General features: G+C 45.1%; 2 protein-coding genes across 12 annotated transcripts in view; one reads left to right on the top strand and one right to left on the bottom strand.

Moving 5' to 3' along the window:
• DGKG (diacylglycerol kinase gamma) overlaps positions 1-16,869 on the bottom strand; it is a 206,378-nt gene that overhangs the window by 52,271 nt on the left and 137,238 nt on the right. For all 11 annotated transcript variants that reach the window (XM_080655804.1, XM_080655809.1, XM_080655807.1 and 8 more), the window contains one exon: positions 1,044-1,134. In XM_080655804.1, coding sequence (XP_080511930.1) covers positions 1,044-1,134 — 91 coding nt within the window. The remainder of the gene's footprint in view (positions 1-1,043; positions 1,135-16,869) is intronic.
• Positions 14,498-16,349, top strand: LOC308242021 (pre-mRNA-splicing factor SLU7-like). Its single transcript, XM_080655816.1, is given in 4 exon segments — positions 14,498-15,063; positions 15,066-15,673; positions 15,677-15,892; positions 15,896-16,349. Coding segments are annotated over 4 exon segments (1,755 nt in total). The 5' UTR covers positions 14,498-14,576; the 3' UTR covers positions 16,340-16,349.

Genomic DNA, 16,869 nt, shown 5'->3' with positions numbered 1-16,869 from the left:
AGACTTAGGGACAAAGCCGGTGGGCCAGGGGGAGCCCATCCTGGCTGAACTCTCTGGCTTTGCATTCACAAGTGAAAACAAGACCACAGGCTTGAATCCCACGAGATGATGGGGTTGGTGGCTGAGAACCATGGGCCAGGAAACCTATGGGCCTGAGGTACTGCAGAACAGAGACCGAGCTGGTGTGCATAGAAGTTTGGACTTTTAGGTGGCCAGAGACAGAGCAGGGAGAGGACTTCACCAGAGCAATCCAGCAGAAGCGGGGTGAGTGGGTGGGAGTGGGTAGCTTATCAACCCGGGAAGGGAAGCCGACAGGCAAACTGTCTGAAGCAGACAGGCTGCTACAAGTGCCGGAAGAGTCAGTAAATCACGAGTGCACCAACAGGATCAGCTACATAATTTGAAGGGCCCAGTTCAAAATGAAAATGCAGGGCCCTTTGTTAAGATTATCAAGAATTTCAAGATGGTGACAGAAGAGCATTCAATGGAGGGCCCTTCTGAGCGACCACACAGGTTGCACACCTACAAAGCCAACAATGAGGACCTATAAGTCAGCTCCTTGAAGCAGCTATGAAAGCTGAAGTGGGTGAGCTAGGGGATGTCCAGTCATCTCTGGCCTTACTTCCTCTCACCCCTGCTGCCCTGTGGTCCCCTGTTCCCAGGCTTTTACTGGGCTTAGGACATTGCCCCTACCTTAGCAGCAGCTCTTCTCCCTGTGCTTGTTGCAACTAAGGCAAACTCTCTGAAAAGGGGGAGTTGCAAGGCCACAGTGGGAAGAGGGCTGAGGGCAGGAATAGACTGTGGCCCTGGGTTCTTTGGGCCATTAGACCTCAGAACCCCAAGGATACCTGGACAGGCCAAGACAGGCTGGTGCAGCAATTAGAGCCTCCTCTGAGTGAGGCTGCAGAGGATGGAGGTACAACATACGGACTACACTCTGGGTCACCAATTAAGGACCCATAGGGACATGTCCTGAAGGTGTGTGTGACAGTTCAGGAGCAGAACCAAGGTCCAGGAAGCTTTCTCCCTATTTGGGGACTTACCTCCAACTCTATGTGGTCATGGAGTTTCTTGCAGGTGGCTGCGAAGGTCTCTGAGGTGCCAAATTCAAAGTACCACAGCTTGTTCTTCATCCTGGACCATGAAGCAGAGACATGGCTCAATATACTGTATCTGAAATGGTCATGTAAAACAGCTACGCAATCGGGGCTGGGAGACCCAAGTCCCCAGCATTCCCCAAGCTTCTGTTTTCAGCACTTGTTAATCAGATGATTAGGGATGAATTTTTTTTTTTATTAATTTTTTTTTTTTTTTTTTTTTTTTACCAAATGTTCTTGCTACAAACTTAGAGAAAAAAAACTCTTTTATGTCTTAGATACCATGGCTACTCTGGGTGAACTGCCAAGTGATCTCTGACCTTCCTGGTCAGAGCAGGAGAAAGGCCTGTGGGCCTCTGTTCCATGAAAATCAATCAGTGGTAACAAATGACAGTGGGCTCTGGTCACTGTCCTTTCCATTATTAATGCAGAGGGACTTCAGACAGAGCCCTCTGTTGGGTATAGTTGGGGTACAAAGGGAAGATATGGCAGCCTTTTGAAACTTGAGGGATGTACAGTCTCAGAACAATGGAGAAGTAGCCCCACAATAAACCAGCCAAAATGTGTGCTACTTTGTCTATGCTCTGACTGAAGGAAGCAGAGTGAAGAGAATTAGACACAGATTTGCAGCCAAGGTGGAAAGAGATGAAATAAAAAAGTGAATTGTTTTGTAGCAATTGTTTTCCTCACTTATTCCTCAACTGTATTTGCTTAGGCCATGACCATCTTTCATTTAGGGGTAGACCTGGTCATATTTGCTTCCAAGTAAGAGCTCATTATTTTGAGCTTGACGTTTTTAAACATTTTCCTTAGTGGGAATAAACAATGGGGTTCCCATGTAGCTGAGAGCTTTGCAAAGTCAGATGGTGTGTTCTGACACTTGGTTGTTTTGGTCAGATGATCTCACCAGGAAGTGTTTCTAAAGGTATTCCATTCCTTCCAGCCTAACTGTTGTCCCACTATCAGGAGGCGGCTAAGAGAAGGGATATCTGTCCCGTTTATACGCTGGGAGGTTTTGCTAAGGAAAGATTAAACAAAATCACATTCTTGGCACATTCTTCAGTAGAGAGGAAGCTACCTTGAGTGTTGCTGATCCTTCATGCTCAGATTTGTGAACTAAGGGGAAAGAAACATTCTTCAGAGGCAAGAAGGCTCTTATTTCTTCCAAGTATTTCTTAGGCCAGAGCAGATGATTCTTCAGTATACAGACACAAGTTTTCTCTCTGCATTTCTCAAAGAGTCCACCTAGAACTTAGATGGAGACTGTGTACTTCCATTGCTTGAAGATTTCTAAGACCTAGTTGATTGGGAAGTAGTCTTTCTAACACTTAGCTTGCAGGAAAAGAAATGACAAATCATGAGGGACTTAAGAATAAGCAAGATTTAGGGAGTTATGCCTCATAAAGAAAGTTAGAATTGGTTGCGCTTTAAGTAGTCCAGTGCTTCTCACCCAGTGAGATGCGTCACAGGAATGCCCATGATATCAATCGCCTCAGCCTCAGGTGGCCAGGCTGGGGTCTTGGGCAGGCAATGTCACAGCAGGCATTCTTACCTGTATGCCAAACAAATGCTTTTGTTTTCTGTGCATGTCATGATATGAAAAAGTGTTGGGAAACACTGTTCTAGCTCGCCAGTTCTCTGCATGCACAACAATGTAAATATGAGTCAACTGGGAATTTCATTAAAATGCAAGTTGTGATTCAGTAGTTCAGGATTAGGGCCTAAGAATTCCTTGTGTTTTAACAAGCTGCTGATGCTGGTCCAGGGACCACACTTGGACCTGTGAGCACCTGGAGATTACATTTGTGATTCTGAAACATTAGAATTCATAAGAATTACCTGAGGGATGTGAATAAAATGTGGTTTCCTGGGCTTCTATGTGATAGTTGTGGGATGGGGCCCAGGAATATGCATTTTTGTGAGTGCCCAGGTAATAAAGATCATTACACAGGGGGTCAGTTGTCATGACTTTCAGAAACATTGCTGTAGATCCCAATGAAATGACAACTGAGGAAGAAAACATTCTGATTAAACTTGAAAGAGAGGATTTCTCAGGGAGGATAGAATGAGGGTCAGTGTCTTTCAATAGAAAATGATGGCAAAAGACCCAATAACAGGAAAAACACAGATTGTCATAAATGTCAAGGTTGAGTATTCCTCTCCAGCAGCGAGAGCATCTCTGTAGCCAGGAGACCTGCTTTGTGATTCCATTTTCAAATATCACTGCAGGTCTGAATCATGACTTTTGAAAGTTATTGCCAAAAGATTTAGAGTTTTAATAAAAATTTCCGGAAGCTACAAGCTATTTTTGTCTAAAAGTGGCTCTTTTGAAGATCTAATAAGGTTAAGAGGTCATGGTTAGGTCAGTATTGAAGGATGACTGAAAGGATTAAACAGTTTACTCATCCATTGCTGCTTAGATGCCCATTGCTGGCTGAGTGACATTTGGCAAGTTTTTAAGCCTCAGTTTCCTCATCTGTGAAATGGAGATAATAAAAAGACCTGCTTCAAAGCATAGTGCAGATTAGATGAGATGACTGCAATTTCACATAATGCTTACTGCATAGTAAGCTCAGCAAGAATGTTAGCTACTTTTAGCTATTATTTTAATGTCTTGTGTTGGCATATTAGGATAACATAGTAAGGCTAAAATGACAGATCAGGTTGAGTAGTCACATACATTATACATTCAAATCTTTTTGGGACAGAAAGAGATGTGATTGTATTTGTCAGATCATGTGTCTTGACTTTTGAGTGAAAACATATGTTTCCCACATGTCTAACCTAATAGATTTTTCCATAGTCATAGACCACACCCTAATCTTTGGTTAATTATCTTGACTGATCACATGATTACCCAAAGATGTTGATTGAAACTATGCTTCTGAGAAAGTGCATGTTTGCTGTGAAAAAAAGCATTTATCAATTCAAGAAACACTCATTGTGCCAGGACTAGATGGGGGTCTGTTGGTGCTACAATGAAGAACAAAACCAAACCCTCCATGAGCCAGGCACCTGGGAAGGACAGGTAAGAAAACAGACCATAGTGTTTGTGAGCCAAGCAGTAAGTACTGGGAGTAGCTAAGAGGAGGTGACATCCAGTTCTTAGTGGGGTCAGGGGTAGTTAGAGAAAGGATCCTAGGCAGGCAATGCCAGAGTTGAATTCTGAAGGATGTAGAAGGGAACAGAGAAGGTGAAGGAAGAACATTCCAGGTAGAGGAAGAAGATAAGGCAATAGCACAGGGCAAGAGGGAGCATTTGCCAGTAAGGCTGGAGAGGCAGACAGGAGCAAGATTATAAAGGTTGGGGATGTCATGCTTCGGTGTTTGGGCTTTATCTTAAAGTCTATAGTCTGTCATGGATCATCCTTAAGTGGGTGTAGTGGTGAAAGTGGTGGCACTAGTGACCTTATCAGGTTTGTGCTATTTAAAGATCACTCTGTATCAGTGTGGAGAGTGGATTGGAAGGGGGTGGGTACAGACTAGAAGCCTGGAGAATAGTTTGGAGGTGGTATAGAAATCCAGGAGACAATTGGGAAGGGTCTGAACAAAGGCAGTGACAATAGAGTTCAGGAGAAGAGAATGGATTCAAAAGCTAAAATTTAGGAGGTGGAATTCACAGCACTGGTTGGTTAAGGAGTGAGTGAGAAAGAGTACCAGGTAGCATACCCAACTTTTTGTCTTATATAGCATGGTAGACGGCAGGTGCCATTCACTGAGAGAGGGGCACAGGTGATCAATTCTCCAGTGGCAGCCCTCTTTATAATAGAAAAGAAGCACCTTTTGTTTTTGGCGCATTCACCTCACCCATCCATCCATCATTCTGTCCATTCATCTATAAAATATCTATTGAGCCCTACTATGAGCCAGGCACTGTGGAGGGCCTAGGATCTCTGTCCTCACAGAGCTTACATACTTTTAATAGCTTCACCAAGACACTAACATTTGACCTCTGACCCACAGCAGACTAGCTGTTTGAAATCTAAGAGCTTTTATTTCTCCTGTTTTAACTCAGGCAAGTTTTAGTTAGAAGTGAATGCATTCTATTCCCATGGCTCTTTGGTTTTGCACTCTGATGGGCATTTTACATATACAATCTCTCTCAATTCTTAGAAAACCTCTATGAGATAGGTACTATTGCCTCAAATAAGGAAAGCAAGACTTGAGGAGGTAAGTAACTTGCCCAAGGTAGCAAAGCAAGTAAGTGCAGAGGGGTCATCCAACCCAGACTGTCTGGCCCCAGTTGTGCTTTGCTACCCTGCAACCTGATCTTAGCATGCTTTTGCATATTGTGTGGTATGGTGGTGTGTGCTCCTATTGCAGTTACTAGACTGCTGTGGTTCTCCTTCACCAGGTTGTTAAATGGATGTATCTGAGGACTGGGGTGTTAGTGGTTGCATCACATCCTAGGAAATGCTGTCTGATGAAGAGTGTCAGGCCCTCCCAGCTCCCAGCATCCAGGGGCTCTAGAGGAGTTGGAATCACATTTGTCACAGAAACCCTCCTGATCTTGAATTTATATAGTCTGAGAAAGTCAGCGAGATGAGAATTGACCCCTGGCAAAGCCATATGCTCCCAGTACATCTGCACCTTTCCTTCTCTGAGAAATGGGCAGAGGCAGTGTGCCCTTGAACTAGCCCAACACAGAGTGAAAAAGAGAAAGCTGGAGAAAACCTAAATTGCTCTTCAGGCACCTACCACAGCAGGTTCAACATGGGCCTTTTTCAGCCAGTCATTACAACAGAGTGCAGTGTGGCCTAAGGTAAAGACCCCAGAATGAAATCAAGGATCCCTGGGTTCAAATTTGGACTCTGCCCTTTATGGGTCATGTAGCTTTGAGCAAATTTTTTTTCTTTTCTGAGCTTCTTTACCCATAAAATGGGCTAATACTTAACACAGTGTTAAAAATATTAAATGAGACATGTAAAACCATCTAAAATTGATCTTGGTCTAGAGAAGGCCCACATCCCCTCTATACAATAAATGTTCATTGATTCACTGTTACTGATGCCTTGTCAATAATCAAAGTACTCTCTTCCTAATTAAGGTCACTTATCTGTTTACTGAGAAAAATAGCTACTAGCCTTATTTTTGAAATGATATAAAGGGGGATTATTTGGTTTCCTCTCTTCTAGCCACCAAAATGGTTGACAATACAAAGGCAGGAGTTATGGGGGTAGGAACAGAGAAGAACAGAGACTCCTATTGGGAGAAAGGCTGATCAGGTAAGGTGGCTCCCATAACCCTGCATGACTGAATTAGCTATTAATGGTGGGCCCTGAAGTGGAGGTAGGCTTTAGGCCAAGTGATATAAGAGAAGATAAGACGGAACCTTTCTGTGTGTATGTTGGGGTGTTGTTGCCAAGGACTTTACTGGCAGGCTTATCTGAGGCGGGTTCCCTGTGGGTTACTGGCTGCCCCCTTTCTCAGCTGCTAGAAGATTAGGAAGGAAACCAAACTCCCAGCCTTCTGTCATTGCATACCAAGACACCAGGGAGCAGTAATCTGGATTCTTCTACATTGTACTGTGTACACTGTCAGAGAAGATCCATATAGCAAGGGGTGCTGACAGCTTGTTAGTTTGCCTGGAAGTAGAGAAAGCCTCTTGTCAGGGAGACTTTGGCCTTTTGGTTTTGTAGTCAGCCAGCCATTTTACATATATTATCTCTTTCCATTCTCAGAAGAACCCTCTGAGTAGGTACTGTTGCTGAAAAATAAAGAAATTCACAGATTGAAGTGGATTCTCCTTTGCCTCATCTTCCCTTTCTTCCTTTTTCTTTACCAACTCCAGCACCAGCACCTTTCCAAAGCCTTTGGTAAAAGTCTATAGGCATGAGATACCTCACAATTTGAGGGGGAATGTTGCCCTTCCCTCCCCTGCCCCATCTGCCTGACAACGAGAGAGCCTGGATGCCAATGTCCCTTCTTCTCTTTTGAAGATGTCTCCCAACCACTTTCCTCTTCGCTCTTGCTGGAGGTCTGCTGCTGCTGCCTATGGCGCTGGTTTTTGTTTTATCTTCACTTGTACAAGAACATGGCATTTGGAATCTGAGAGGTGAGGGATCATGACCAGCTTTGCCACCCACTGGCTAGTCAAGTTATTTAAGTGCTTTGAACCTTCGTTTCTTCTTCTACAAAATGGGAATATTATTCTCTGCCCAACAAAGTTGTAAAGCTCATGTGGCAAATGCAAAGCACCAAGCAGGTGTTTAATGCATGGTAAGTGCTCACTAACTGTTCTCCCTTGTTGCTAGGAAACACAATCACTGGAGACTCATCTCCCAGCGGCTGCAGGAGTGGAAGCAGTGTGGGGGTCTATCCCAGGCAGCCAATATTTTTTGAATAAAATAAAACTAACAATGTTTTAATGACTTCTGGAATGCGTTTTCTGCATCTGTCTTCCTGAGTTTTCTTTGGCCCATCATTTCTTTCCTTCTCATAATCACCTTTCAGCTGGAGATGACTAATCCTTAACCAGTTGTCCTGAGGCTGGTTTCCAGGTCCCTGAAACTCCTAGGTTCACTGTCAGGCTCTGAATTATCCAGGTGAACCCGTCTTTGAGGTAGAAGACCCTCATCTAGGGCACTCTCAGTCACATGGAGGAGTGGGAAACAGCAGCAGTGACACCGGGGCTTGACTGTATTTCTGGGTTTTCTTAATTTACCCCCTTGCTTTATAAAAACAAAACAAAACATCAATTGCACACTAGTTAGTTGAATCTTTTCATTTGACAGATGAGAGAAAAATTAGACTAATTAAAAATATTCTTTTATATTTGTTAACAATTTTGGGACTGGATTCAGTCATCCTCCTGATAGCCTAGGACTAGCCTGTTTTCAAGGATGTCCACAAGTGAAACCAAGCTAGCTGCCAGGCATTTTCACCAGCAAAGGCCACGAGCTTCTGGTGGCCCTTTTCTGATAATTTAAGAACTTTTTAGGGCAACAGACTTTTGAAGACATCAAAACATGAAAACGTTTCTTTGGACTTGGAAGGCTACAAAGAGGATACTTTTCTAGAAATAGGAGCCATTGAAGAGAAGGTATTCCTCTTTGTGGTTTGGGCTTTGATAATCAGGCTCCTTGAGTGGGTCACGATTTAGTCAGTTAGGCCTTTTATGTCAGCTAGGTGAAACATGCTACCCACAGGATGGGTTGTGTGTTGTGTTGAAGTGGTAGAGACTATGCTGAGCCCGCAGGCAGAAGACCTGCCATCCAGCCCCAGTTCTCATACACACTGGCCTGTGACACCACAAGAGTTGGTTGGGGCTGCCCAGCCTCAGTTTTCTCATCCTACAATGGAAGACTCTGAATAGCTGACTTCTAAGGTTTCTCCAAAACTTTCTGACATCTTGAGATAACACGATACAGGCTAGGGAAGAAGGGCCCATATGTTCCTCAAGTGCCGCCACTAAGGAGTATAATGCCCAACTATTTCCATAGCTGCCATTTTTAAAAGAGAAAGAAATATGTGTTATTATGTAAGATCTCTTGCTTATTAGAGTTGGCAAGTAATTCAACTTTTTAAAAGAACGCTGCATGGGCCCAAAACTACACATCCGGGGAAAATGATGCCTAGCTTACATTAATTACAAATTTTCATAAGGTTCATCTTAATTAAAAAACAAAACAAATGATCTCACTTATTACTCTAGAGGGGTTTCTGGGTTATTGGTGGTGTTATTGTTCCTACTAGTGAAGCTAGTAGACTAGTGTCAGGTTATTAAGGTAAATAATAATCTAGCAACATCAAGCAGCTATGATAATAACACAAAGGGCAATGCAAACCGAATTGAATTATAATTGAATGATGACTATTGGTAAGAATATTAAGAATACTCTATCTGTTGACATTTTACCTATTTTAAATCCCAAGTGCCTTTGGAAGTTTAGTAATTGTGTTAACCAAAATTTAGATCAAAGGTTAAAAAAGAGGGGGGCGGGGAAGCAGGTGGGCTTGGTTCTAAGGCCAGGATATCAAGTCCTGTAAGGGGCCCATGGCTGTCACCTCACAGGTGCTGCAGAGGCCATCTGTGTCACCTCACAACCAGCTGCCCTGGCCCATCAGAAAGCTTGTCACCACATCTAATCCACCCTGCATGCTGTCCCCTGTTCTCACTGCTCGTTGGAATGGGCACTTGGTGACCCTCAGGCATGGAGCTGTGGATGGAAGAATCCTTTCCAAGAGTGGGCAGTGGCCCTTTGGTACAAGGGAAAGTGAGCCCCAGCAATCAGGAAGGAGATTTTATAAATAGCTATTTTTGTTCTCTGAGCATGTCTTTTGTGCCTGCTGTTCCTGCCAACAGATTTGTCTTGGCTCAGTATATTTCAGCTTCATGGGGCAAGGTATTCCCTGGCTTTTTTTCATGCTGGGGACAGGACTGGTGCTCATGGCATTAAGAAAAATCTACAGTGGTGAATGAAAGGGAGAACTGAAGACAAGAGATCAGAAGAGGGTGGGTGGAAACATGGGGAACAAAAAGATGGGAGAGCTCAAGGAGGGGCTAAAGAAAATAAAAAGGAACAGAAAGAAGGGAAAGACCCACCAAGCATGTATTTTATAGTATTTTACTAGAGGCCCGATGCACAAAATTTGTGCATGGGTGTGTGTGTCCCTCAGCCCAGCCTCCACCCTCTCCAATCTGGGACCCCTCGAGGGCAGTCGGACATCTCTCTCACAATCCAGGACTGCTGGCTCCCAACTGCTTGCCTGCCTGCCTTCCTGATTGCCCCTAACTGCTTCTGCCTGCCAGCCTGGTCACCCCCTAACCACTCCCCTGCCAGCCTGTTTGATGCGTAACTGCTCCCCTGCCAGCCCGATTGCCCCTAACTGCCCTCCCCTGCTGGCCTGGTCACCCCTAACTGCCCTCCCCTGCCAGCCTGGATGCCCCCAACTGCCCTCCCCTGCAGGCCTGGTCTCCCCCAACTGCCCTCCCCTGCCAATCTGGTCACCCCTAACTGTTCTCCCCTGCCAGCCTCATCGCCCCTAACTGCTCTCCCCTGCTGGTCTGGTCCCCACCCCAACCGTCCTCCCCTGCAGGCCTGGGTCCCCTCAAACTGTCCTCTCATGTAGGCCTGGTCCCCCCAACTGCTCTCCTCTGCAGGCTTGGGTCCCCCCCCCCCCCCAACTGCCCTCCCCTGCAGGCTTGATCGCCCCCAACTGCCCTCCCTTGGCCTGGTCCCTCCCAACTGCTCTCCCCTGCTGGCCTGATCACCCACAACCGCCCTCCCTTGCAGGCCTGGTCCCTCTCCTGCTGGCCTTCTTGTGGCATCCATCTTATGTCCACATGGGGGCAGCCATCTTTGACCACATGGGGGCAGCCATCTTGAGTGTTGGAGTGAGAGTCAATTTACATATTACTCTTTTATTAGATAGGATGGAATCCTCTTAATAACCCATGAAGAGACCTAAGTCATTTTAATGTGTGAAAAATTACCTGTAAAATCACAGGTGACAGATCATTTGCACTTAAGTGGCCTTTGGGGTTCAGGGATTCCAAGCCAGGAAATCACAAGTTCCAAGGATTCTTTCAAAGAGTCCAGGAGTTGCAGTCAACATTTCTTAATGTGGAATAGTGTTTGTGCATTTGCTCATTGTAAGGAATGCATAGGTTAACTAGTGGATTTATTTTTTTTTATGTGGAATAGAATTAACTCAATTATCTCCATAGGCACTGATTGAATGGCAAATGGGTGTTGCTGAATAATAAAAATGGGAAAGTGAGTTACTACCCAGAACAGCTTAATGGATATCTTATTCAATACCAGAGGCCCGGTGCATGAAAATTCATGCACTGGAGGGCAGGAGGGTCCCTCAGCCTGGCCTGCCCCTCTCACAGTCTGGGAGCCCTCAGGGGTGGGAGGTGACCTGGCAATCAGGGGAAGGCAACACCCCATCACACCTCTGCTGCTGCCACTGCCGGCAGCACAAGCCTCTGCTGCCCCTGGTTACCTGAGCCTTGGGCAGCCCTGGGTGGCTGGGCAGCCACTATCCGAGCCTTGCCTGTGCCTTGGGCTGGCCCTGGGCAGCTGGGGGGCTCAGGGGGTTGGGGGACTCCTGAGGTAGGCATGTGGAGGCACTGATTGCCGTGCGCCTGCCGCCCCGGTGGGGCTGAGAGGACTAGGCGCCGCCATCTTTGAGGGCGAGGCAGTCAATTAGCATATTCCCTCCTTATTGGCTGTGAATGCTGTCATCTTTGAGGGCGGGGCAGTCAATTAGTATATTCCCTCCTTATTGGCTGTGGGTGCCACCATCTTTGAGGGCGGGGCAGTCAATTAGTATATTCCCTCCTTATTGGCTATGGGCGCCACCATCTTTGAGGGTGGGGCAGTCAATTAGCATATTCGCTCCTTATTGGCTGTGGGTGCCGCCATCTTTGCAAAGGCATGAGGGTCAATTAGCATATTCCCTCTTTATTAGATAGGATGGCTCCCACAGTGGGGGTGTTCAGGAATGAATAAAAATAGTGCACTCTTTGATAGTACAAGGGTGCATGCAGAACTGGGACTCCATCCCAGCTCTGGAGATTGGCTCTCTTCGAAGCCATAACAGCCTTCTCATGGTATAGACTAGCAAGCTGAAACCAGTCCTGATGATGCACTGGCTGGAATTTAAACCCCAGCTCCTGTTGCTATGCCCCAGAGACATCTGAGAGAAATGGAAAAGTCAATCAGAGCCACACAGCTAGTGACCGTGAAACTGGGCAATTCTTATTCTTGCTTGTGGGCTGGCTTGGCTCACAACTACTACTCCTGCCATGGACACAGTCAGGAGATCCCAGCTCTAGGTTGGTTGGCTTTGGCTGCTCAGGACCCCTTGGCACTCTTTGCCACAGTGTCTGAGTTCTGGGCATCCCTATTGGTCTCTGGTCTCCACTCTTGCCCAAAAGTAATAAAAGGTCAAACAGGCTGGCCCCACATCCAGAGCAACCTCTCCACACCTTCAAGGGTAAGTCTGGGCTTCAGAGAATGTCTTCTCTCTGAACAGTGACCCTTTTCTTCCACACAAGACAGTTTGTGTTTGTTTCCAAGGACTATGGACATATTCTCCATCAGTAGGCTCTCCCAAATTCTGTCTGGCACCTGACAGTATCTCCTCCTAAGGGCAGGACTCCAGCACAAAGCCTGCCAAAGTCTGAAATCAGATCCTCCCCCAACGTGGCACCCAGGGACACACACGTGCGCGTGTCGGAACACACGCAGGCCAGAACAGGGAGCTTCTCTAAGACTCCATCTACAGTTACTATACTTGCTCACAGACACTGCCTCTGAGACCCACAGCCCAGCTTGAGAACTGCCACAGTGATGTGAATGCCACCACATGGCCCTGCCACTTTGGGGGTGACCCTTGGGACAGACAGCTGGTGAGGCAGCTAGGGTTTTCTCTTCTGAGGGCCCGAGTCTCTGGAGTGTTTTTCCACTTAGTATCTGTCCTTGCCAAGAGAAAATAGCTCCCTTCCCCCATCCAAAAAAAAAAAAAAAATATCTCAGTGTTTGGCTGCTTTTAGCAATCCTTTCTTCCTTTGAAGTTTTATTCATGGAATGAAAATCCCCTTTAGGACGATTTGGCTGAGGCTAGAGGGCTCTGAACAAGCTTGCTTTCACAGTTCTCAGAGAACAAAGTCAAACACTGGGACCAAATGAAACCCTGCTCCCGGAGGGGAAGGACAGAGGCAGATGTGTGCCTCGCAGGTTCTCAGTAGCTTTCTGATTCTGAACTATGCTCTACCAACATTCACACACCCTTCCGCCCAGGAAAGTGGGACAGTGAAAGCCTAGGTGAGCAAGGACAGTTGATTAGAAGGGAAGCCCTGTCCTCCAGAGAGGACAGGCCACTTTGCTGGGACTGAGCTCTTGCTGAGGAAGGCCAGTTCCCGGGCCTAATCAAATAAGTCTAGAAACTAGCAATGGTCTGGGCTAGCTGGGGCAAACCCCAGAAGCAGGATTGTACCCTGACCTTACCATAATTCCCAGGTGGGCCCTGAGAGAGACAGCCAAGCTTTGCCTCCCACTTCCCTGCCTTCTGCCCCATCTCACCCCCAGCTGTTGAGAATCACATATCCAGTGTTCTCTGTGTGCTGAACCTACACTAGGTGCTTAATAAACCAAAGGCTCCCCCCATGTGGTCATCGCATCTACCTGCTGTGTAGGTACTATGGTGGTTATTTTGTAGATGTGTTTGAGAATGTCATTCTTTGGCAAATGCAAGGGTAGACTGTCATGGTGTCTGAGAAGATGCAATCTGAATGAGTCTGCATCTCCTTGCTTCCTTCCACAACCAGCCTTTCTGGGCATGAGGCAGTGCCCGAGTTATGATAGGTCAGGTTACAAAAGTTCCTTGGTTAAGCCACTTGTTTGTCACTCTGAGCACATCTCCCCATAGAAACAATGTTATGTTGACGTTGATTCCTAGGCTAACCTACAAAAGCCAATTAACCCATTACATAGCCTATGTCTGGTTTGGAGACAGCTTGGTGGAACAGAAGAAGATCTGATTAGAAGCCAGAAAGGCTTGGGTTCAAGCCACAGGTCAGTCACTTACTTGCTCTGTGGCCTTGGGCAAGTCATTTAGTCTCTGTTCCTTAGTTGCTTCATCTTTGAATTGGGATAGTATTACCTACCTTGCAGGGATTGTTAGGAATGTTAATTGAGAAAGTATAGATAGGCCACATGGCATACACTCAAATAATGGTGCAATAGAACTCCACTGCTAGGTGTAAAACTAGCTTTGTGGCCTCATGGATTCTGAGTTCCAGCTGGAAATATAAGTGGCATGTCTTTCCTGCTAAATTTGGATTGGAGAATCTTTGCTTTCCTCAACTTCCTGGGGGAAAACACAGGACAATTCCTCCACCCTAAAATCCCTGGTGGCCACCCTGAAGTCTGGGCTGGAGTTCTTTTTTTTTTTTTTTTTTTTTAAATATATTTTTATTGATTTCAGAGAGGAAGGGAAAGGGAGAGAGAGATAGAAACATCAATGATGAGAGAGAATCACTGATCGGCTGCCTCCTGCACTCCCCCTACTGGGGATTGAGCCCACAACCCAGGCATGTGCCCCTAAACCAGAATCGAACCCAGGACTGCTCAGTCTGTAGGCCAACGCTCTATCCACTGAGCCAAATCAGCCAGGGCTGGGCTGGAGTTCTTATGGAGTGAGGAGAAGAGGTAGGAAGGGGAGTAAAGAACATAACATAAGGATGCATCCGATTTTTTCTTTCTGCTATGGTAAAACTACAAGATGATCTGATTACTTTCCTGTGCCTTCTACACCATCCACCAGGTGGATGCCTCTTGGTCAGAATTAAATAGTTTAATTTAATTAAATAGTTCCCTCATTGCTTCCTCTAACTTTTTAGTCATGAAATTGTTAGCAAGGCAAGTCAACAATTCATTAGATGGAAAAAAAAATTGACGTATTGGCTTTGTTTCTGTCCAGTGGTTTGGGGGTCCGCTGCGACAGGACTTGAGGAGGCCAGATAACAATGGCGGCTGCAGCTGTGGACACAGTTAACGCTGCCCCCGTGGCAGGGTCCAAAGAAATGAGTTTGGAGAAACCAAAAAAGATGACCAGAGAGGACTGGAGAAAGAAGAAAGAGCTAGAAGAACAGCAAAAACTGGGTAATGCTCCTGCAGAAGTTGATGAAGAAGGAAAAGACATCAACCCTCATATTCCTCAGTATATTTCTTCAGTGCCATGGTATATTGATCCATCAAAAAGACCTACTTTAAAGCACCAGAGACCACAACCAGAGAAACAGAAGCAGTTCAGCTCATCTGGAGAATGGTATAAGAGGGGTGTAAAAGAGAATTCCATAACTACTAAGTACCGCAAAGGAGCGTGTGAAAATTGTGGGGCCATGACACACAAAAAGAAAGACTGCTTTGAGAGACCTAGGCGAGTTGGAGCAAAATTTACAGGAACTAACATAGCTCCAGACGAACATGTCCAGCCTCAGCTAATGTTTGACTATATGGGAAGAGGGATCGGTGGAATGGCTACAATCCAGAAGAACACATGAAAATTGTAGAAGAATATGCCAAAGTTGATCTGGCAAAACGAACACTGAAAGCCCAGAAACTCCAAGAAGAATTGGCCTCAGGAAAGTTAGTGGAACAGGCTAATTCTCCAAAACACCAGTGGGGAGAAGAGGAACCAAATTCTCAAATGGAAAAAGATCATAATAGTGAGGATGAGGATGAAGATAAATATGCAGATGATATTGACATGCCTGGACAGAACTTTGACTCTAAGAGACGGATTACTGTTTGGAATCTCAGGATTCGAGAAGATATTGCAAAATATTTGCGGAATTTAGATCCAAATTCTGCTTACTATGATCCCAAAACTAGAGCGATGAGAGAAAATCCCTATGCCAATGCAGGAAAGAATCCAGATGAAGTGAGCTATGCGGGAGACAACTTTGTTAGATACACAGGTGATACCATTTCAATGGCTCAGACTCAGTTGTTTGCATGGGAAGCCTATGACAAGGGATCTGAAGTGCATCTGCAGGCCGATTCTACCAAACTAGAGCTCTTGTATAAGTCCTTCAAGGTCAAAAAAGAAGACTTCAAAGACTAGCAGAAAGAAAGCATCCTGGAAAAGTATGGTGGCCAAGAACATTTGGGTGCTCCTCCAGCTGAATTGCTTTTAGCTCAGACAGAAGACTACGTGGAGTACTCAAGACATGGGACAGTCATTAAAGGACAGGAGCGGGCTGTCGCCTGCTCCAAATATGAGGAGGATGTGAAGATTCACAATCACAAGCATATCTGGGGATCTTACTGGAAAGAAGGCTGATGGGGATACAAATGCTGTCACTCTTTTGTCAAGTATTCCTATTGCACTGGAGAAGCTGGGAAGGAGATTGTTAATTCAGAGGAATGTATTGTAAATGATATAACTGGAGAAGAATCCATGAAAAAACCTCAAACCCTCATGGAGATACATCAGGAAAAACTAAAAGAGGATAAAAAGAAGAAAAAGAAGAAGAAGAAGAAGCATCGAAAGAGCAGCTCAGATAGTGATGATGAAGAAAAGAAACAGGAAAAACTGAAAAAGGCACTGAATGCAGAGGAGGCCTGCCTTCTTCATGTCAAGGAGCTCATGCAGGTTGATGAGAGGAAGCGGCCTTACAATATCCTATATGAAACTCAGGAACACACCGAGGAGGAAATGGAGGCCTATAGAATGAAGCGACAGAGGCCGGATGACCCCATGGCCTCTTTCCTTGGACAGCAGTAACTAGTTGCAGATGGACATTCATGATACACACAGCTGATATATTCTTTTCAGCTTCTTGCCAATGATTGTAGATGGAAAAGTCAGTGTCTGCTCATGTTGCTGCCTGTCTTTAATAAAGCTTCCAGAAGTCTAATATAAATTCATTCCTTTCCATGCTGAAGGAATAGAAGAAAAATAAAGAGTAGGTATGTTAAGAGCAGATTAAGGTTTTTATTTCCAATTTTATATTAGTGATATGGAAAGAGGCCCTGGCTGGCTTGCTCAATTGCTTGGCATTTGAACGGTAGATTAATTACTTTTTCTCAAAACTGGGGCTTTATTTTTTTTTTTAATTAGTAACTATAATTGTTATTTTATAGTCATTTGTTTTTTGCCTTCTAATGTTTTCCTGGTTTGTAATTAAAAAAAAATTCTATCTGAAAGGAAATTTGTAGAACATGTGAATAACTTTATCCTCTTTGGTAACAATTCTGTTTTTCATTCATTTATAAAATTTTGATTTTTTTAATATTTTCTTGTGTCTTACACCC

Source organism: Plecotus auritus, assembly GCF_963455305.1.
Source record: "Plecotus auritus genome assembly, chromosome: 2".
NCBI classification, from domain to species: domain Eukaryota; kingdom Metazoa; phylum Chordata; class Mammalia; order Chiroptera; family Vespertilionidae; genus Plecotus; species Plecotus auritus.
Note: the sequence above shows the minus strand (reverse complement) of the source record. Positions and strands in the feature narration are given on the sequence as shown.